The sequence below is a fragment of the Kogia breviceps genome, chromosome 6 (genome assembly GCF_026419965.1).
Source record: "Kogia breviceps isolate mKogBre1 chromosome 6, mKogBre1 haplotype 1, whole genome shotgun sequence".
NCBI classification, from domain to species: domain Eukaryota; kingdom Metazoa; phylum Chordata; class Mammalia; order Artiodactyla; family Physeteridae; genus Kogia; species Kogia breviceps.
In genome coordinates this window covers 74,770,203-74,794,100 of record NC_081315.1, presented here as the reverse complement: position 1 = coordinate 74,794,100, position 23,898 = coordinate 74,770,203, and the positions used below count along the sequence as shown (strand labels likewise).

The 23,898-nt window shown below is 41.5% G+C and overlaps 1 protein-coding gene across 17 annotated transcripts in view; it reads right to left on the bottom strand.

Moving 5' to 3' along the window:
- DCUN1D4 (defective in cullin neddylation 1 domain containing 4) overlaps positions 1-23,898 on the bottom strand; it is a 66,087-nt gene that overhangs the window by 25,830 nt on the left and 16,359 nt on the right. For 7 of the 17 annotated variants that reach the window (XM_067036060.1, XM_067036066.1, XM_059065798.2 and 4 more), the window contains 3 exons: positions 15,039-15,153; positions 12,059-12,150; positions 3,510-3,580 (listed from right to left, as the gene is read on the bottom strand). In XM_067036060.1, the coding sequence (XP_066892161.1) occupies positions 3,510-3,580; positions 12,059-12,150; positions 15,039-15,153 (278 nt within the window). Of the gene's footprint in view, positions 1-3,509; positions 3,581-12,058; positions 12,151-15,038; positions 15,154-15,248; positions 15,272-18,695; positions 18,747-21,223; positions 21,353-23,898 lie in introns of all 17 variants that reach the window. The other 10 variants (XR_010841050.1, XM_067036056.1, XM_067036069.1 and 7 more) reach the window with 3 other exon arrangements.

Genomic DNA, 23,898 nt, shown 5'->3' with positions numbered 1-23,898 from the left:
TAAACTATAATCCATGTGCCCACATGGGTCAGATGGTGGTGACAGTGAAAGGAATCGGGGTGACATAACATAAAAAAATGAGGCAAGCCAAGACACGGAAGCAACCTAAATGTCCATCAACAGATGAATGGAGAAAGAAGATGTGGTACATATAGATAAGGGAATACTACTCAGCCATAAAAAAGAATGAAATAATGCCATTTGCAGCAACATGGATGGACCTGGAGATCATCATACTAAGTGAAGTAAGTCAGACAGAGAAAGACAAATACTATATGATATCACTTACATATGGAATCTAAAGTATGACACCAATGAACCTATCTATGAAGCAGAAACAGATTCACAGACACAGAGAACAGACTTACGGCTACCAAAGGGGAAAGGCGGGGGTGGGGAGGGATAAATTAGGAGTTTGGGATTAACATATATACACTACTATATATAAAATAGATCATCAACAAGGATCTACTGTATAGCACAGGGAACTCTACTCAATATTCTATAATAACCTACATGGGAAAAGAATCTGAAAAAGAATAGATACACATATGTGTACAACTGAATCACACTCTACTGTACACCTGAAACTAACACAACACTGTAAATCAACTCTACTCCAATATAAAAATTTTTTTTTAAAAAGAGCATCAACATATTTTTAGGCTGTTATCCCTGAAAATGAATCAAAAAATACAAATACAATTTCGCACCTGCCTTCTATTACTTTTTGTAATAGAACCAAAGTTTTAAAAATCCCAAACAACAACAAAATACAAAATAAAAGCATAACACTCCCCACCATAATGAGGCAAGCAGCCACTCAGAAATCACTTTAGATGATTTAGTTAGGCCCTGAGAGCCAAAAGGCACATGAAGGACTCCAGAACAACAGCATTCAGGAGGTTCAGAAGGTCTGTCCCTTCAACTGCCAATGAGCTCCTTTGTAGACTAAAAATCTCCAGCTTTGTTTCATTTATAACTGGAAGAGTAATGCAAAGCTTTCTCTTGGTGCTGACTTTATGGTTTTCTACTTTGGAGATTAGTATCAGTAAGAACCCAGTAAATCTCTAGGACCTATCAATCAAATATCAATTCAATCAGTACTTACCCAATTTTTTTAAGTCACTAGGTTTTTTACACTTTAAAAATCCAGATTACTAGGTAGATAACTAGAACTGATAAGTGAACCAATTTTTCTACATATTATGCACATCACCACAAAACATGATTGTTAAACTGGTTAGAAAATGGTGACTTAAGAGACCAGGGGCCTAATAGGAAGGATTTTCCAAAAAGAAGGCGTTACATGTTCTTCAAACTATTCACACATACAAGTATGCATGTAATGTGGCCAAACAGCCAAAGCAGATATTCACAATGGGTACTTCTTTACACAAATAGACCTTTCCCTAGCACAGCTAATAAGGAAGCTAGCTACTTAAAGGATTTTGCTGTTACCTTAGTAAATGGAAGTTAAACTGAATTTTACAAGCCTGCTTAAATTTCATAAGCTATAAATATCAGGCAAGTTGAGGGTTTTAAATACTTTAAAGTGCTCACTCATCAACGCAGACAAACCTCTAAAAAACTATTTTTGTGCTGGTTTTTCAAATTTCTGAAATTGGGATGTATCCACAACTGATGGCTTATCAGAATTTACTTAACATTTTTCCTTTTTAGTGATGAATAAAATAATAAAAATTCTATCAGTGGCATCTTAGAATTGAAGTACAGGAATCAATTCTTTGGAATAATAGTCTGAATTCAGTCATTCAGTCTTCTATGTGATTCAACATTTCAAGACTATTTCTACTGCTACAGAAATAGAGAACCAAAGACTCATAATTGCCAAAAAATGATAATAACAGTAGCTATTTTTTATTGAGTACTGGTATTTGGGGCTGAGGAACTTTAAAGAGCTGGGCCTCCCTGTTTTCTCGGTTAGAATCAGTGTCAGCACTCCTCCCACCCAACAGACCTTTCTGGCCCTGAGAGTAGATGCCCACCTGATACCTCTCACACTGGCGGCCCGATGCCTCCCAGCCTCCCCACTATTGGGCCCTGCAACCCACCCCTCTGATCACATGCTGATTACTGTCCCCTGGGTGGAACCTCTGGATCTCCTCTCAGGCCCAGCTCACTCTCGTCCCTTTTACACTACTGTCCAGAAAACACTGCCAACCTTGGCCCAGCCCCTGTCAGAAAACTTCCTTCTTAAAGTCAGTGGAATGTTTTTGTCCATCGGCTATGGACTAGATCAGGCAAAATACTACTGACCCAGCTGTCCCCAAACCTCTGTACCAAACTCAATAATTTATCAAGACACCTGAACTAGATTACGTTAAAATAAAAATACAAGACTAAAATCCATGTAGTAAGTTAAAGACAGTCCAAAGGTTCTTTAGAAAATTTACAGTGTTACTGGGGGTGGGGGAAGTGGGGAGGATGGAGGCATAGGAATGGTAACAAAATTTTTTTTAAATTAATTAATTTGTTTGTTTTTATTTTTGGCTGCGCTGGGTCTTCATTGCTGCGTGCAGGCTTTCTCTTGTTGTGGAACATGGGCTCTAGGCACACAGGCTTCAGTAGTTGTGGCTCGCGGGCTCTAGAGCGCAGGCTCAGTAGTTATGGCACACGGGCTTAGTTGCTCCGTGGCATGTGGGATCTTCCTGGGCCAGGGGTCGAACCCGTGTCCCCTGCATTGGCAGGCGGATTCTTAACCACTGCATCACCAGAGAAGCCCAACAAAATTTTTTTAAGGAATAAAGTGTGAAGTCTCGAAGAGCATGATATGCATGGGTACCAGATATCTCACCAACAGTCTGAAAGGGATGATCCCTTGAGAGCTCTTCCAGAGCATAAATTCATTTAGGATGTAAGAGGTATTTGTTAAATTGGAGGCCGATGTAATATTAAACTGCATAGTTAATGAGTCAGAGCATTTGTATAATGTTTCATTTTGCAGTAAGACAAACGTGGGAATAGGAAAAAATATTCAAAAATAATATGATGGTAAGAATTATGCAAAAACAATGAAGCATATAAAAAAACTTCTAATTAAATGTTTTAAAGGAAATACTTAGGGGCTTTACACTAAAAAGCAATCACTTTCTGAGTTAAATTCAACTGGAAGTGAAGGAGCTGTGAAAAAACCTTTTTAATTATAACTTATTCAAAACCCTTATGAAAGCCCTCAGTCCCCCAGTCCCCAGTTATCCGTCATGGTAGGCACACATGCCGACGCCACTTTTTAAACATCTAGCTTAATTACTTTATTACTGTACCTTTTAGAGACAAGAAATTAAATGTGAGAAAAAAATGACTGACTGTAGTTACACCATACCAATTGCAAAAAAATTTTTGCTTACAAACCAACTTAGAATTGGAACTTATTTCTTAGATTGCCTCATAAAAACTAATGCACCCTTACTTCTTCATTGTTGCTTTGTTTGCCAAGAGACAAAATCAGATCAACTGATCTACCCAAATTAGTAAGTTAGACTTACATTTTCTGGTTCAACACCAATGTCTTCACAAAATTTCTCCATGCCTTCGGGACCTACAACATCATCAGTACCTGTGATGAAATGCAATTTATAGAAATTAATCTAACCATGTACATAGACTCTTAATACTATAGTATTATACTTTTAAAATACTTATTATTAAAGTAAACTTAGATCAAATAACACTTAAAGACCATAAATCCTTTCTGAAGAAAGAAATCACCAAGTATATATTGAAAAATATTCTAGAATTTCAGTTCATCTTTAAAGGATTATGTTCTTCACAGTCATTTAAGTCAGTTTATGGCCAAGTCCTTCAACCTGTGGATAGATGTACACATAATTTATGTCTAAAGATAAGGCTACAGGCATTCAATTCCTGTTCTTTAAAGTAGCTTAAATCTCTATTCTTATTTTGGTAATAATTTCAACACATACAATAATTTTTGGAAACACAGCAAAGAACTACCTAATATTCTTTTTAAAATTAATTGGGAGATAACACAATTGTTTCTTTTACACAGAAAAAAAACCAAGCAGTCTTTTTGTTCTAGACAAGGCAATAACCCCTTTCTTCACATTCCACATTATCTCTGTTTCTTCCTGAAAGAACTGTCCACATGTCCCAGCTCTACTGTAGCCCCCATTCGTTCTTCAACCACTGCAATCTGGTTTTTGCTCATCTCCCTCCACTGCAACTCTTCTTGCCAAGGTCACCAATAAACTCCTAATCACCACATCCAGTAGACACAGTCAATCTTTATTTTATGTGGCTTCTCTGTGGTAGCTGAGATTATCCTCCTGTAGCATCTCAACGGGGGCACCACCAGAAACAGAAACGGAGGCATCATCCTGGAGTCCCCCCTTCTCCTATATTCTCCAGAGCCGATCAGTTACCAAGTGTGCTGCCAATTTTACTTTCCAAATATTTCTTAACGTGCACTGACCTGTTCAGATGTCATTCTCTCACTTAGATGACCATAGCAGTCTCCTCAGGATCTCCCTAATTCCAGAGCCTCATCCCCCTTGGACCCATCTCTTACAAAGCCACCTGGAGGGTCCACCTCAAACACAAACTCCTTCGATTTTAAGTTCCCTACTACCTATGGATAAAGTCCAAAGTCTCTGGCATATCAAACAAGGTTCTCTATGATCTACTGCGTCCCTTCCTCTTCAGCCTCATAGCTTTCCACCTTCATATCAAGCTTCTTGGAAATGAAAGAATCCAATAGATATTGCTGAATAAATAAAAATTAAGATCCAGAAACACCTACCCATTGTTTGCTATGCACACACATCCTGACACATACCCAACGCAGTACTAACTCTTTGTGGCCTCAGCCCATCTCCCTCTCCCCTCCTCCCATCTTCCCATGCCAGCTTCTTCAATCTTTAAGACAGGAACCATACAGGCAGTCCTCCCAATCTCCTCACCCCCAGCAGTGGAGGCTGGGTCAGGCAGTCTTGTGTGACCCCGTACAATGCTAGGAATGATTTTCTCACATTTGCATTAAGTCCCAACTCATCTACCTCTCCTTCTAAGTTCCTCAAGTGTAAGAGCTATTTATTCTTTTAAAAAAAATTTATTTATTTGGCTGCATTGGGTCTTAGTTGTGGCACACGGGATCTTTTACTTGCGGCATGCGGGATCTTTAGTTGCGGCATGTGGGATCTAGTTCCCTGACCAGGGATTGAACCTGGGCCCCTTGCATTGGGAGCACAGAGTCTTAGCCACTGGACCACACAAGAATCACTCTACAATCTTCCAAAGCCTTCAGCTCTAGCAAACTGCCAAGACAAGCAGGATCCACCATCTGAAAATGTCTCAGTTTCATTCAAATATTATCTACTGGGCACACCCTGGAGCAATGCACTGTAGAAGTGGCTAAAGAGGAGTAATCCATGGTCCTTGCCCTCCAGGAAGGGAGACAAGGCATAAGAGTAATTTCAATACGGTAATAACTAGATCACGATAAAAGGGTAAGGTGGTTGTTCTCAACAAAGGATGACCATTAAAATCACCTTGGACAGGGCTTCCCTGGTGGCGCGGTGGTTGAGAATCCACCTGCCGATGCAGGGGACACGGGTTCGTGCCCCGGTCCGGGGGGATCCCACATGCCGCGGAGCGGCTGGGCCCGTGAGCCATGGCCGCTGAGCCTGCGCGTCCGGAGCCTGTGCTCCGCAACGGGAGAGGCAACAACAGTGAGAGGCCCACGTACCGCAAAAAAATAAATAAATAAATAAAAATAAAAATAAAAAATAAACTGAGATTATTTAAAAAAAAAAAAAAAATCACCTTGGACAGTCTCGTGTCACTTTTCTGCTTCTAATCCTTGGCTCCCCCTGAAGTCCAAACTCAGGCTCTTCCACATAATCTAGCCAGAGCAAATACTTTTTCTGCATGTGTTTTCCTTTTAATCACAAATGTGCTACTTTGTTACAAAGAGTTTTATTTCACATATTCAAATCTGTTACCTTTTGCTGGGATTTTCTTTCTTCTCCTTTTATTTTACATGTTTTCCTATGAATTCTTAATTTTTTTACCTTGATTATGGAGGGAAAATCAAATAAAAGTTTACTTAATTTTTAACTTAGTTTTTTGGGCAACATTAATACATGAACATGATATAAAATTTCATTTAAAAGTAAAACTGAGGGCTTCACTGGTGGCTCAGTGGTTGAGAGTCCGCCTGCCGATGCAGGGGATACGGGTTCCTGCCCCAGTCTGGGAAGATCCCACATGCTGCGGAGCGGCTGGGCCCGTGAGCCATGGCTGCTGAGCCTGTGCGTCCAGAGCCTGTGCTCCACAACGGCAGAGGCCACAACAGTGAGAGGCCCGCATACCGCAAAAAAAAAAAAAAAAAGTAAAACTGAAAATAAAAATGTTAAAAAAGCAAAAGTTTCCCCTAACTTCTCTCTACTCCCCAGAGACGACCACTTATTAAAGAACTTCTGGGACTTCCCTGGTGGTCCAGTGGTAAAGAATCTGCCTTCCAATGCAGGGGACACGGGTTCAATCCCTGGTCAGGAAACTAAAATCCCACATGCCGTGGAGCAACTAAGCCAGCATGCCACAACTACCGAGCCCACGCACCTCAACCAGAGAGCCCACATGCCGCAAACTACAGAGCCCATAAATAAATAAAAGAATTTCTTTAAGAACCCTTCCACAAACAAGCCATTTTTATAAATTTTACCTGCAGAATATATATCCATATTTATTTAGTTGCTAAGTTTTTCAGGCAATTCTCTTTGGCTTTCCAGGTACACAACAATTCAATCATTTCACCTTCAATGAATGATCATTTTTGCATCCTCCTTTCCTGTATTCATGCCCATTCTTTTTTTCTCTTACCTAACAGCATTAGTTAATAACTCCCAAAACAATGGCAAATAAGAGGAGTGAGAGTGGGCATCTTTATCTCATTCTTGACTCAAATGAAAATACAGTGAGCATTTTATCACTTGGGTTTGAGTGTGCACAGCCCCGCATGTGGGCACTCATGTGTATATTACACAAACGATATATGAAGACATTCACACAGTGAAATGTTCAAATAAAGAAGTCCAAGTAAAACAGAGTAAAAAGAGAAAGGCTGCCTTCTTCCTTTCCTTACAAGACAGGCATGTATCTTCCCAGACCTTTTTGCTGTGTATTTATGTATGTGCAAATATATAGTGAAATGCAGCCCTGAATTTGTTTATCTATACACATGGGTTCATACTGTACCTATAAATTCTACACCTTGCTTTTTTCACCGTGTCTGATAATCTTCCTGTGAGATCACCTAGCTGACATACTTTACATTATGCCCCTGTAGGTGACTCTGTGTGTGTGTGTGTGTGTGTGTGTGTGTGTGTATCCCACGTTTCATCATTCTTTTCCTCATTCTACTACTATAAAGTATTTAGGCTGTGACATTAAAGAGTAATTATTCTCACATGGAAGTATCTATCTATCACTATTTTGCTAAGAGGTTTGGTTGTAGGAACAGATGACTCTTTGGTATCTACTGATAGGACTCATTGGCAGGTGGTTGCACAGAGCTGAGAAAAAAAAAAGGTACCTGATAATCTTAAAAAAATTTTTGTCTTTGGCTTCTATTCTTCGTGATTTAAAAAAGCTCATTTACTGCAACCTATTCTTGAGCCTGGCAAGCCACCTGCCCTTCCCCTGCCTGTGCACAGGGCCCTGGGGTCTCCCAGCTGGCTGTCCAACTCACACCCCCTCCAACTTGGCCTCCTATCCCTGTCAATGCTTGTTACAATACGATGCTTCTCATTTGTTTGTCTGTCACACCAGAAAATAAGCTCTAAGTATAGTGCTTCTGTCATCCACACACTAGAGCCTGGCAAGTAGCAGGCCCTCAAAGGGTGGCTGAGGTACACTGGGCAGTGGTAAACATTAAGTCAGCCATGCTTTTTTCTTTTTTCCACATTTTATGCAATGCCATTGTCATGTTAACTTATATACACATGCACCTGTGTATTTGAAAAGAGCAAGGTTTTAACAATATGATCTGCAATGGCATGACTCATATTACTTTAATATTTTATCCTAAAAGTATTAAATATAGTTTATCAGTCAACATTACTTAAAGGCTACCCATAATCCTGATATCTATAACAACTTTTCCTTTTTTCTCATTACCATTCCCATTTAGATCTATTTGTAATCACATTTTTCATTGGGATTATGGGTATATTTACACTAGATTTATCATTTTACCTGTAGAATTGAACAATCTTAATCTAATAAATAGGCCACTGGTTAACACAAAGTGGATTAAAAGTGGGTTTGAGGGAGATGGTCTAAAAGCTATAGAATGCCCTGGTGAAAGACACTAGAGGTATATTTAGAAGGCAGATGTACTGACAATAATCTAGAAAAAAGTGGTCCTCCCACTTTCACTGCCATTTTAAGCAGGGGCCCCTAACTAAACATACTTAACCCTTTCATGAGAGCCCAAGATGCTCATGGCAGAGTTTCCATAATCACACCATGCTGCATCTCTGGGGCAAACAGTGCCACGCTGTCTCCTTTGCCAAGAAACCTTTGTCAGCAAAACCTTTGTCTCCTTTGTCACTTAGCACCTGCTCCTGGTCCCAAATCTCACTTGGGTAAACCAAGAAACAATTTTGCTACAGAACCTAATCGAAAGTAGGGCCTACAGTCAGGATTTGTAGAACTTTTATGACCTACGTGTATTAGCTTTAGCGTGACTCTGAAATGTTGGCACTTGTGTATCTGGTCTCATCTCTTACTCTTAGATATATTTCAGAAAGTGGAAGTTATTAGATAAATCATTTATGTAAAACTGGTTATTTTAATGAAAAGAAATGGGATTCCAGTTTCAGACAGAGGTCTAAATAAGACAGCCCCCCAATCTTGCCCCCAGCAATCCCTTCTAAAGTCACAGAGGACTCAAGTACCAAAGTACAAAAGGGAGTAAGCCTATAACCACAGAGAACATGACAAGAGCCCCAGTGGAGACCATTTCATTTATAAAATCTCTGAGAATCAGAAACTGAGTTGACAGGGATTTAAAAAGGTGATAGGCTGCATCACAGGATGTGCAAAAGAGGGCTGGGACTAACTGGCCAGGCAGGAGCTGAGAGGAGCTGGCCTCAGGCTAAAGGGTTGCAGAGGACAGAGTGCAGAGGACAGAGCGCAGAGGACAGGGCAAGGGTGAAACTGAGGACTCTGGAAAGAACTAAGGTCCATCTGTGTAGCACAACTGCAGCACCAAGGCCCCTACCACCCTCCACTGCACTCCGGATTCAGTGCAGGGAGTCCACCAAAAGCAGGTGGCTCTCTCCGAGGGAACACGAGCACAGCGAGGGGGGCAGGCCCTCACCCTAGCACAGGGGGCCCACGGCCTCACTGTCTGCTCCCACAGACTTGCCCAGAGCACAACCTTCCAGGGACTTCTCACCATGCATTTTTCTTGAATAATACTTATTTTCAGTTTTTATTCATGTAGTTGGGATATTAAAAAATGAGGACTTCCCTGGTGGCGCAGTGGTTAAGAATCTGCCTGCCAATGCAGGGGACATAGGTTCGAGCCCTGGTCTGGGAAGATCCCACATGCCGCGGAGCAACTAAGCCTGTGCACCACAACTACCGAGCCTGCACTCTAGAGCCCGTGAGCCACAACTACTGAGCCCGTGTGCCACAGCTACTGAAGCCTGCACACCTAGAGCCAGTGCTCCACAACAAAGAGAAGCCACTGCAATGAGAAACCCGGGCACCACAAGAATAGCCCCCCACTCACTGCAACTAGAGAAAAGCCCACGCCCAGCAACGAAGACCCAATGCAGTCAAAAATAATTAAATAAATTAATTTTTTAAAAAAGAAAGCAGGTGCCAGTTGTTCTCAATTTCAAGCTATTTTCCCTGATAAAATACAAAAAAAAGCAAAAAAAGGGGGGGGGGCATTAATAAAAATAGGGATAGCCACACCCACATAAACTTCTCACAGTGATGAAATCCCAAGGAACCACCTGTCAGGGCCCTCAAGGAACCTAAAGAATGTGGCTTAATCTTTATCCCAAATGTCACCTTTCTGAGCCAGAGAAAAGCAAACAAGAAGGAAAACTGTACCTTGCTTCCTTTTAAAAGAAAACAGAAGTGTGGTTTTTACTATGGAAAAATTCATATTTGCTTATAAAGGAAGACACAAAAATATCAAAATAGCTGTGCTATGGTGGTGGGATTAAGTATACTTTTTCTGTTTAAACTTTCCTTTTTTTTTTGGCAGTACGCGGGCCTCTCACTGTTGTGGCCTCTCCCGTTGCGGAGCACAGGCTCCGGACGCGCAGGCTCAGTGGCCATGGCTTACGGGCCCAGCTGCTCCGCAGCATATAGGATCTTCCCGGACCAGGGCACGAACCCGTGTTCACTGCATCGGCAGGCAGACTCTCAACCACTGTGCCACCAGGGAAGCCCTGAACTTTCCTTTTTATAATATATTTCATAACAATAAATGTTAACCAATATGAGAAAGCAAGAGATCTTCATAATCAAAGTGATATGAACATGAGAAAACGTTCCATCATTCAGACCCAAGTACTGAACACCTGGAAACGTGCTAACCACTTTCACAAAATGTCCTCAAGAGATGCATGTTCTCAAGACCTAGACATGAAAACAGATAAATTCTAATACTGTATAAGTGTCTGCACCATGTGTCTGTGCCCTGCAAACAAAATCCAGCTCAAACTAGTTCAAGTAATGAAAGAGAATTCACTAGAAGGATATTGGGGTAGCTCACAAAAATCCAAAAAACTACAGGAATCAGGATCGCATCCTTTCAAGTCTACCACCAGAAGAGAAAGATGCTCTTCTCCCAGCTTCAATCTGAAAACCCTAGGAAATTTTATCTGATTGTCCTGACCTGGGTTACCTAGCAGCCCCTGGAACAATCTCTGTGGCCAAAGGGGCAAGACTTTTATCAGAAAAAGGGTAGGGTAGGGGTAGGAGGAAAACACTGGCCCCAGGAGGAATCCTCATTTTGATACCCAATAAAAGGGTATCAAAACCAGTTATGAACAATGTCCTTCCTGTAAGAGTACAAAGAAGGCTATTAAACTAAGTAAGCGAAGAGATGCATTGCAGCTTGTCATATGGAAAAGTAGAGAAAAACACTCCAGGCAAAGGGATGGCACTGAGTTAGTTGTCTTTTATCCTGTAGGTAGCAGGGATTTTTAAGTGGGGGGCAAGGGTGCAGCGGCTTGTTAGGGAATGACATGTATGATCTGTTCAGTTTATTTTATTTTATTTTTTCAAATAATACAACAAGAAACACATAGAACCTGACTGGGAGTAAAGACTGATGTCAAGAAAATTGGTTTGAAGGTCACTGGAACTGTCAAGTTGATAAGTTATGACAGGGCCAGAAATATGGTGGGGAAGAGGAAAGGTAAAAGAGCCTTCAGTTCAAACTTGTCTGAAAATTTTTCTTTCCCCCTTTTTTATACATACACAGCCACAAAAACAAACAAACCCTTTATTTCAGTATTACATTATCCAACCAATTATAATACGTTGCAAAAATGGGATTGGATTTAAGACATTTTAAATGACAAAACAAACACTGTCTGCCAAATGATCTTTCAAAATAGAGACACAATGTAAGAAATTCCATTGCGCTACATAAAGGTTCAAAGCAGCAAAGCTTATTTTAGTTTAACTTGGATGCATAAACCAAATAGTCACCCATTACCAGCATTCTCAAGAGGTTTCCTAGCAATCCAAAGTATTTCTCCCAAGTACATTTCATCTTTTCAGTTCCCTTTTAGTGTTCTGAATTCTTTGGCTTAGTTGCTGGCTATAAATAGGACATTTGGTGATTTGTTTCAACTGTGTTCCCTCCCGAAAACACACACACACACACACACACACACACACACACACACACACACACACACACACACACACACACACCACCCCAAATTCGAAAAGTACTCCCTTTTAATTCTTTAATCTCCTCTAAGGCACTCCTTATTTTTATGAGGCTCAGTCTTAGGTGATATAAATGATTACCTACCTGCATATTCATAGAACCATTCTAAGCACCTTTTACTTGAAAAGGCTTCTTCTTCAGTCTTTATTCTAGTTGTATCATATTTTCTATACATGCTAGAAATCAAGAAATGGGTTTTAAGTTATTTAAAGTAAAGATACTGAGTTTTTTAAAGTAGCAAATAGTTTTTAGTCAGTATTTCATGTATATTTAAAATATTTCACTTCTTGCATTTGGAAGCTTCAGCTTTTATAACTATAGTTTTAAACACAGTCACACCCAATATAAAATTAAATGGTAAGCACTTAATACAGGTTTTTCTCTGATGAACAAATAATCAGTAAAAACTGAAGAGAACAAGTATTTAATATACTCCTTTCTACCTCTCTAGCCAGAACTAACTACCGAACACTAGTGATACAGCAAGAAATGTGGATGGTGTTTCTTCAACTGGTGACCCTAGGACTCACTCATGTCTCTGCATCAAGTTCTCCTGACTCCCGTGCCACACGAGTCAGGCTGGGCAGCACATGGTCTAAGGAAGAACCTGGCAGTATCAGACACCTCCAAGGAACTTGTCAAGCAAATAAAAAGAAACATCAAATTATGTCCAAGCTTCCAGGAAAAAAATCTCAGGAAAATGAAGTACAGAGAATCCTTGGCTTCTGCCCTTCTCCTATCATACCCTAGCAGTGTGGAAACAGACACATAAGCTGGAGAACTGAGTCAGCAAGCACAGCAGCTTCCTCCTGCCAACACTGTGACCCTTGGCAGGGATTCCTTATTTCATGATGACACGGGGCTGAGAACCAAGATAGGCCCTACTTGGGGAGGGGAGAAGTAGCAGTACTTTTAAAATAGTGATTTTGATAGAAAAATTATGAGTATTTATATATAAACTGTCTAAATAGTTATATAAACATTTATGAATACAGTTTTTATTTATATAGCATATAATATAAAGTCATGTATAATTCTTTTTAAAAGAGCATTTATTCATGATCAAGACTTTCACCAGAATATCTGTATATACCGTTGATCAGAGATTCTGGGTTTTAATACCCAGAAAATCCCCAAAACATGATTATAAAGTATTAAGATACTGAAACTGCAAACCACCAGTTTTGTATTTCTTCTATAAAAAGTAGCCATCCCACCTGGAAACAAAGGTGGATACTGCCCAGGGGTTCAAACAGATTTGCTCCAACCCTGGGCCTGGACATCCTAGCTCAGCTCAAAGTCTGTAACTACTCAATATCCTGGAGACCTCTACATGACACTGTAATGACTGAATCACTTAAAAATACTCTACATAAAAAAGGACAATGGAATAACATTCAGAAAAAAAAAAAAAGATATCAATACATGCTATTACATGGATGAACCTCAAAAAAATTATGCTAAGTGAAAGAAGCAAGGCACAAAAAGACCATTGACGTGAACTGTTCAGAAAAGGCAAATCGTAGGGACAGAAAGTGAATTTGTGGTTTCCTGGGGCTGGGAATAAGCACAGGGATGGACTGTGAATGGGCGTCAAGGCTCCAACAGGGGTGATGGGAATCTTCTAACATTGGTTTGCAGTGATGGCTGCACAGCTCCAACAACTCCGTAAAGATCACTCAACTGTACACTTAAAATCGTATACATTGTGGTATGTAAATAAAGTTGTTTTTCAAAAAAGACCAAGAATGAAACTCGGATAACGCTACAGCTCCCCACCCCCTAGGTGACCGATGAAATGCTATCAATGAGAGTACCTCGCACCCTTCTGCAATTCAATTACCAGTTTTTAAACTGGCTTCAGGGCTTCCCTGGTGGGGCAGTGGTTAAGAATCCGCCACGGGTTCGAGCCCTGGTCCAGGAAGATCTCACATCCCGCGGAGCAACTAAGCCCGTGTGCCACAGCTACTGAGCCTGCGCTCTAGAGCCCGCAAGCCACAACTGGTGAGCCTACGTGCCACAACTACTGAAGCCCACCCGCCTAAAGCCCATGCTCCGCAACGAGAAGCCACCGCAATGAGAAGCCCATGCACCACAACGAAGAGTAGCCCCCGCTCGCTGCAACTAGAGAAAGCCCACGCTCAGCAACGAAGACCAAACGCAGCCAAAAATAAATAAATAAAAAAATAAATTTATTTAAAGAAAGAAGCAGAAAAATCTCATCTAATTCCCTTGATTTATCGATGTGGCAATTCAGGCTACATAAGTGAAGTAAAGTGACCTACAGAGCCAGAATGGAGGAAGATGGGAAAAGGCAGAAAAAATTAAAACTATGATGTTTGTTCAGTTTTTTTTTTAAAAAAAAAAAAAGGAGAGAGAAAGAAAGAACCAAAAAATGTCTAATAAAATCTGGGCAAAACAGTAAAGATGCCTAAACTAAGCAAGTCTAATAGACCTTGGGAGTTACCAAAATTAACAGTTCACTTGTGTGAAAGAGAAGTGGTTTCAACAGTCTTGTTTTTCATGGTTTCTAACAAATGCTCACACTTCTGAGAAGAAATGTCAGCTCAGCTAATATTCCAGGCAGGCTTAGAGCATTTGGTGCAGGCAGCTCTCTCCAGCCACACAGCTCTCTCCAGCCATGCAGCTCTCTCCAGCCACGCAGCCCAAGTCCTGGCAAAGGAAGCTACAGGATTCCTGCGGTTGTAGGTAGTGAGTGAGACCCTCTTAAAGAAGAGATACATACCAATCCTGAGGTCCTCAACAGGCACAGAGGGCAAGCTCTTAAAAGCAAAGAAAGAAACTCTACACCAGTTCTGATGGCTCAATGGACTGAGATAAAACTTGAATTTCTAAGAACTCAAGTTACCTAACTTGTTTTTGTTTCATGAGCCCACACGTTAAGTAAGTACGGTAAATTACACTTTGAAAGTTTTCCTGGCAGAACCAAAACAATATTCCAGTTGGCATTTGTATGCTTAGAAGACCCATGCTGGGCTTGGGTAGAAAGGTGCCTCTTCAACACATATGCCATCAATGTGGTTCCACTGTCTCTGCAACGTACCTATCGTGTCTACTTTTCTTGGCAGATAAATCATCTCCAGGGGCAGGTCTTCTCTTTTTCCTCGGCGGCATCACTTTACTAAAGCAGTCCGAAGAACTGCAAGACCGCAGACTTCCTACAAAACAGAGTGAAGAGCACAAAAGTAAGGAATGCCACGTCGAAACCCTTCCAAAGAATATCAGCGCTAAATGAAGAGCTTTCACAACTTACACTGCAAAGAGTTTAGATGTTATCTGTAAACATGAAAAAATGAAAAGTGAAAAACTGGTTTTCAGCTCTTTTTTGAGAAAATGTTAGAGTCAAGAAATAAACCTAGCAATGACACAAATAAGTTAATAGTCCCCCCAAAACACACCAGAAATGAAGTTATCATAACTTCAGTTTACTCTCCAAAATACTAATATAAATCATCTAAGCTTCCAGCTTCCTTTACATGTCAATGTTCCTTCAGAAAGAATTACACTGCTATCTCATTTCTGTACTTCATTAGGCAAGGCCAGCTCGACTGGTGACCTTGGGTCTAAAATACATACAAGTACACCAGTCCCAACACTCTTAAGCTTCAAGGAATATCTGATTTAAAAAAAAAAAAACAGAATTTGGAATTTTGGGGCAAAAGCCTGACATGGTCTTGAGCAAAACTTGCATAAAAATTTTTAATTTGTTTCTGCCACTTTCAGTCAGGGTTTTCGGAAGCATTAACTTTCATTTGGTAAAAGATATTAAAATGTAACAATAACATGGAACACCTATGGAAACCTTATGGTGAGCCAGACCCTGCTCTTAACACTTACATGTATGACACCTCACTTAACCTCACAACAAGCTTACGAAAAAAAAATAATCAGGCTTCCCTTGTGGCGCAGTGGTTGAGAAGCTGCCTGCCGATGCGGGGGACATGGGTTCGAGCCCTGGTCTGGGAAGATCCCACATGCCACACAGCAACTGGGCCCATGAGCCACAACTACTGAGCCTGCGCGTCCAGAGCTTGTGCTCTGCAACAAGAGAGGCCGCGATAGTGAGAGGCCCGCGCACCGCGATGAAGAGTGGTTCCCGCTCGCCGCAACTAGAGAAAGCCCTAGCACAGAAACGAAGACCCAACACAGCTAAAAATAAATAAATAAATAAATTTTTAAAAAAAGAATAATCATTACTGCTTATGCAGATAAGAAAACGGATGCAGAGAGGGGTCAGGTAAGGGGCAAAACTGGAATTCAAACCCAGTCTCACTTCAGACTGTCTTAAACCATTATAAATTACAAGACAATTATAACATAATTAAAATACCCATCTTGGCACAAGTACTATCAGAGATATTATGTCATTTGGTTCCCACAATAACCCTGAATGACAGGCAGGGCAAAGTTAATTATCTCTACTGACTGATGGTAAAAAGTAAGGCTCAGGCATTCAAGAGACTTTCCAAGGTCTCGGAAGTGCTAAGTGGTGAAATCTGGACTGCACGTCCTCCTCCTTCCACTGGTGCCTTGGTGGGAGGGCCCAGGGCCCTCAGTGAGCCATTGGGACAAGGCAGCACTGGGTAATAGGGTCTGAGTGCTCTGCATTCAATGGATGAGCTCCAGCTCCTCACCTAGTCACATGGCTCAGTCAGTCAGTGACCTATTCTGGGTCTCTGGTTCATCGTCTGAAGAATGAGAACTGTGAGATCTACCTCTCTGGAGTTTTATGAGGGAAAAATATCCATTCAACACGTGCTCACGTGGCCAAGTGTTGCAAGTAGACAGATGTTGGGATCTGAGTGCCACCAGGGAGGTGTGCGCTCAGGCTGGACCTCCTCACAACCACCCCATTCTTACGAATGAGGAAACTCAGGCAGAGAGATGAAGCGGCAGCTGGAAGGCAGTAGGTGAAGTCGAGGATGGAACCCAAGCAGCTCGGCGGCGAGGCCAGGCTCCCCACCACCACTCGCTGCCGCCTCCACGCAGCCTCAGCAGCAGAGACTGAGAAGCAGGGGACTAAGGCCAGAGCCCAGGGAGTGTGGATATTCGGGGGCTGGGAAACGAGGGTGAAGACCTGGGTGGGGAGAAAACCTGGGTGAGTGTACACTCCCAGAAGCCAAAGCAGGAGGAGTGCACAGGGCGGTGGCAGCAGTCAGATGCAGAAGCAAGAGGCTGGGGAAGGATGTGAGCGGAGGGTGTGATCCCAGTGAATGTGGTCAGTTCTCTCTAGAAAGCTGTTCAGAAGGCAGGGAGAGAGTTGTCAGTAGCTAACAGTCCCAACCTGGTAAGCACAATGGTCGGGACTGGAACCTCAATCTCAGGACATACTCAGGCTTCCACCACCACACTAAGTTCCCAGGAGATGCGCTTCAGGAACAGAACAGCCGCAAGCACCTCTTCTGGCACAAACCAGCACGACAGCGCGAACGAGGCGTGGGCCCAGCGCCGGGTACTGGACCATGCCTGCTCCTTCAGCCAGAGGCAGCGCCCACCAGGCTGAAAAGACGACGATCCTCAGCCACCCTTCCCGGGGCCCAACAACGGAGGGAGTAGGAGGTTCTTCAGAGACACAAGGCACACCCTCATCTCTCTCCCCACAACAGCAGCAAAATCAGGAAGAGAAAGAGCCAGAGAACGTGCTGCCCACCACACACGCCCCGCTCATCCTCCCGGTGAAATGGCAGTCCTGTTTACACTGACGCGTGCAGAAAGGTCTGAAGAGGTGCACGGAGACCCAAGCTTTTGCAGACTGTCAACGGTCAAGATTTATTCTTGTCCGTTAATGCCTCGGGGTGGGGCTTGCAGAATGAAAAAGTAGGTCCCGCCTTGCCGAGAAGCCTGCCACGCTGCTCAGAAACGAGTCTGCCTTCAACCTTGAGGCTTGCTTCTCCCGCCTTGGACATGCATGTCTGAAGGAAAGATACTGTCTCCTGGTACTGGTCACGGTCGGGTTCTGAGCATGTGTTCTGGGAGGAACCTCCCCCTCCCACCAGCATTTGCAGAACACAGAGGAAATGCACTCATCTCCTCAGTGCGTGGGAAGATGAACACCATTTAAAATAATGTCTTCACAAATATTCACCAATAAAGACAATCCACCAGCTCCTCTACTATTTGCCTCTTCATAGAAACACTGGCATAATGTCTTGCTTTCACGGATTCCTACTTGACAAGAGTATCATGTTTCTGGTAAACATACAAACATCATAAAGTAACTAACTTTTTCAACTTTATTTTTTTTCTTACTGTTGAAGTTCCACAAATCGCTTTTCCTGGTGTAAAACTTACTCGTATTTTAGCCCCAAAGCATCCCAAATTTGGCATTTTGTTCTTTCACTTATTCCTGTAGCATTCGTTCAGACCTCTCTGCTCTAACCATCGGCATAAGCGAGTGACTGTTAGGGGCCACCCTTCACAATGAAATGGCATCTGTTCGTCCCGGGTGCCCATTACAGCCCAGGCACCCACTGGCTCACTGAGCCTCTCGCCACCCCCCCCCCACCTCACAGGAAGGACTAGTCCAACTCGCACGACGCAGCAGAGCTCCACAGGTAGAACCCTGGAACCCATGATGACAGTGAAAAGTTCCAGGCTATCTCAAAAGCAATTTTTTAACGCTGAGGAAAACAAGTTTACCTAAAATAATTTGCCAACATGAACCAAGTCAACAAAAATACACAAAGAGCACATAACTCACGGCTCGGTGGCCCCGAAGCTGCTCCCCCAACCCCGCATGGCTCCAGGGATCCTACCGGAGCAAGAGCAACAACTCAGGTTTTTAGGTTCATGCACAAAAGTACACCTTGGTTTGCAGGGTTCTGCTTTGTTCACCTGTGCAGACACAGCAGCTAATATATCATCTCAGTACCGCAGTAATACAGTATATACAGTACTGAGAGTCCCACAGTAGATTTGCAAATATTTGTTGAATAAATGTGTTCCTAAAACAAGCGTAAATCAAATTCTGCTTAGAGATCAGTATGTTTCCAGAAATATGAAACATCTATGAATAGATAACACACCACCATTTCAGATTTTCTTTCCCATTTGTCAGTTAAGACAAGCACTTGATTCTAAGTTTCCTGGCAGGTCGGATTTTTTTTAAACACAAATATTCCAGAATGTTTGCTTCTTAAAATAACTCTGTGATGTCTTTTTATAATAAGAACACTTAAACCTAAATGAATGTTTTACAAATTTGTATTTACTCATATCATTAAATTTAGACTTTACTGCTTTAGAACTTATATCACTTTATCTACCTTAATTAAACTTTACTGTAAACAACAATGTTACGGAATGTTTATGTTTCAAAGAAGCTTTAGCTGTTTTAACCTGCTACAAGTATCTACTTAGGTATAAACAATCTGACATTACAGGTAGAAGCAAAATATTAAGGCTGACGTTTTAAATTAGTAACTACAAAGCACTTTCAAATTTATCTTCACAAATCTGAGAGGTATTATTACCACCCCAATTCTACAGATAAGACAATGGGCCAATAAGTGGAGCACCTGAAAGTTCCTTTTCAATAAATACTTAACAAATTAAAGAGACTTAACCCATAAATTGATTTGAAATGATCAGAGCTGCAAGTTTTCAATATTTGCCAATCACCCAAGAAAAAACAGTGATGAAAAAGATTTTAAGGATCCATCTTAAATCTCATTAGAAATGTCTGGCAGGTACTTATGAAAGAGAAAAAGCCTTTTTATTATAATAATAAAGAAGTAGGAAGAGGAAGAGATGAATAATCTCAACTAGTAATCCCAAACTATGGTTCAGGCTCTTTCACATTATCGTGATAGATATTCTGGTGTTCAGTCTATATTTCTACATTGTGACAGTGACTCTGAAATCACCTCTCCCATCATTAGAAGCTCTTTGTTGGGCTTCCCTGGTGGCGCAGTGGTTGAGAGTCTGCCTGCCGATGCAGGGGACACGGGTTTGTGCCCCAGTCTGGGAAGATCCCACATGCTGCAGAGCGGCTGGGCCCGTGAGCCATGGCCGCTGAGCCTGCGCAACGGGAGAGGCCACAGCAGTGAGAGGCCCGCGTACCATTTAAAAAAAAAAAAAAAAAAAAAAAAAAAGAAGCTCTTTGTTGATGCTGAAGTGTTTAAATGATCCTTAGGAAGGCAATAAAAATTGTTTCTATTTTTTAACCAAAGGTTATGATTTGAGTTCAGGGTCATTTCCTTTCGGTGCAGTTTTTAAGAAGAACAAATAAATTATTCTATTAACTGACCGTATTTTCAAATAAATCAGGTAGTCAATGAATATAGCTATTCTTCTTACATTAAACAATTAGAAATACTGCCAACATTTTTAACATATCTATTCCAATTTTAAAGAGCAATTTAAGTTCACCTGGATCAAACCAAAGGCCTTTTAATGCCTAGGCAGCTGGCTGTTTTGATAATAATTTAACTAAGCATGTTATTCTTTTTTTATTTTCAGTACGCGGGACTCTCACTGTTGTGGCCTCTCCCATTGCGGAGCACAGGCTCCAAATGCGCAGGCTCAGCGGCCATGGCTCACGGGCCCAGCCGCTCTGCTGCATGTGGGATCCTCCCGGACCGGGGCACGAACCCGTGTCCCCTGCATCGGCAGGCAAATTTTCAACCACTGCACCACCAGGGAAGCCGAGGATGTTATTCTTAATAAACGGTATCTAAGTCACTGCTCCACTGTTTTGTTTTTTTAATTTAATCTTCCTGCTGTGGGCCTCAAGTAAAAAAAGGTCCTGTTCAGGATTCTTTTTTTGTAAGACATATTAAATTGTGTGCCCAGCTTCTAGTCATCCCCAAAGAGGTTTATACAATTAGAGAATTTTTCTGACTTTTCCAAACTTAGTATAAATGCATGTTCCAATACAAAAATCTCACTGTCTAATTTTCATTATAATGAGTTTGTTGTATCATATAGCCTTGACTCAATAACATCTTACATGTTCATTCTGCCATTTCAATACTTTTCATATAGCCATTTCACCTCACTTTTCACTGAATAATGTCACAAAGGTAGTAATTTAAGTTGGTAAATAGGATGCATTTTAAGACATCTTACCAGTACCTAAATATTTTATTTCATTTTCTTAAACAGACCATTGTACTACTTGCTTCAGTAAAACTAGTAGTGTCCAAATGCGCAATTTTTATCCTACTATTTAAGACCAAAAAATTTCCTTTCCTTTCTCTCTAAACAATACTGACTTTTGACACCTACCATCCTCCTTCATCATTTTCTTTTGGTCCTCTCTGGCTTTTAAAATTCACTCCTAGTATTTTGTGCTACTTCTCCAATTTTAACATACACACTTTCTTTTTTTTTCTTTCTTCTTTTTTTGGTGGAAGACTGAAAGCACCAAAGAAAAGTGTTAAAGGAAACAGCAGGAACATACAGGCCTCTTTTGCACTTAGTTTGGCTCTTCCATATACAGTTGTTATAGAAGTGGCTCAGACTACTGATGGGCCAAGAAATTCAAAGAGGCACTACAGTGATTAACTTTCTCAGATTTCCAAACACTACGGATTTTATGTTACTTAATTTTTAAAGTATACTCTGTCAGGTATGGTCATCACAAGTGATGCTATAACCAGATGGGGAAATGTTAATGAAATGGACCACTCTGAGAAATTACTAATGTTAATTGACATTGACTGGCACATATGAGGTACCAGGCACTGCACCAGCAAGTCATATACCAAACATCAGGCACATCCACTGTCCCCAAGGACGAAAGAGGAGGCATGAGGCCAAACACACTCTCCACTTTCGTTTTCCTTAATTATAGCTTATTGTTATTAAATTGCCCCATTCAGGTTAAATATTTAAATGTGAAATTACCACGGTAACAATACTCATTTAAATCCAAAGTTCAACGTTAACTACAGAATGTACAAGACTCAGCACTTAGATGTTTTATTACCTTAGCCAAGGGAAAGACAACCTAAAGGCTTTACAAACACAAAATTCAGTTTTAAAAAATCAAAACTAGGGCTTCCCGGGTGGCGCAGTGGTTGGGAGTCTGCCTGCCGATGCAGGGGACGCGGGTTCGTGCCCCGGTCCGGGAAGATCCCACATGCCGTGGAGCGGCTGGGCCCGTGAGCCCTGGCTGCTGAGCCTGCGTGTCCAGAGCCTGTGCTCCGCAACGGGAGAGGCCACAACAGTGAGAGGCCCGCATACCGCAAAAAAAAAAAAAAAAAAAAAAAAAAAAAAAAACCAAGAGGCACATACAAAGGTATACTTGTATTTGGGGAAAAACATATATCATCATCATTGGGGAAACAAATACAAGAATATAAGAGTTATCTCTGGAGAGTCAAGGGTGTAGTACTAGTGGGGATGGGAGCTAGGGCTCATAAAATGGGCCAGCAACCTTTGCTTCTTTACACCTTTCTGACATTTCTTTTAAAACCACGTGCATACACTGCTTCTAAAATTAAGGAGCTATTATCAATCAATCAATAAAATTATTAAGCAAACTGTTTTTGACTGCCTTGAGTTGACCTATATTTACTAAAACAGAAAGATCAGGTGAGGGGACCCTCCGTGGCCTGGCCTTCTAGAATACATTCCCCCTTCTCTCATTCCTTCCTCTGGAAGAGGGAATGTCTGATCTAACTGGTGATTGGGGCGGGGAGGAACTGAGCAGAGGGGCCCAGCCCCTTCTGAACTCCCTTTCAGATCAACCTGCCAGCAGAAGCTGATACCCTTCCACCGTAAGTGATGGGTTAGAGAGGGGCCGGGAGGTGTGCTGTGCTTAACTAGCTGTGGCAGTGATTGCGTGTAAGGCTATCTAATTAAGTTGAAATACTGAAAATCCTCTGCATTTTTGCTGCTCTTCTAAGCTGTGTTTTCCAACACAACTGTTACTTCAATCTCCATCTTGTGCCTAATTTTCAATTGATCCTGAACCAATCTGGAGGGGAAGGGTAGGGAGAGTTCTAAATCCCAACAACCTCCAAGATACACCATTAAGTTAAAAAATTAAATGAAAAAAGAACGATGCTACATAGTATGCACAGTATAAGCTCATCAATGATAAATTTTTAAAAAACCCACTACTATAAAAATATATGCAGGTACAAAAATGTCTGAAAGAACAAACAATCAGCAAACTGGGGGAAAGCTGGACTGGGAGACGTGAAGGAGGATTGTGGCTTTTTACTTCATTTGCTTCTGTGCTATTCACAATTCTCTAACAACAATGTATTCATATATTACTGTGGTAATTTTCAAAAACTTTAAAATATATTTTAATCATTTTGCTGGAAGTTTTCATAACTACAGATCAAGTGCAAGTTTCTGAACTTTATGATCATTACAGTTTAGAGAAGTGGTTCTCAAGGTGTGGTCTCCAGACCAGCTGCATCAGCATCACCTGGGAGCTGGTTAGAAATGCAAACTCTAGGGCCCCACCCCGAACCCACAGAATCAAAAACTCTGTGGGTGGAGCCCAGCAATCCATTGGAACTACCCGCCCCCACCGTGATTATAATGCCAGCTACAGATTGAGAACCACAGGGCTAGAGAATTGTTTACAATTATCAACTTTCAGTTTTCCCATTCATAAATCCTCAAGACCTATATAACACATACACACACATGCCCCTACCGACCTATCAACTCATTTTACATCTCAAGTCAACAAATCTTTATGGAATACCTTCCAAACTGCACTACTGTAGCAACTTTTTAGTATAAACTAAAATACTTCAGTAGAGAAATGATTATTTTGAAACCGCTGGGGAGACTCTCCAGCCCCTTTAAAGGAACTGAAGTACTCTTGTAAACCAGAGCCCTAGAACAGATCTCCTCCAGGGAAGGAACTGTGAGATGGCTACCTCCATACACCCTGAAAAACAATCCTCAACCAAGTAACAACTTGCTAATGGAAT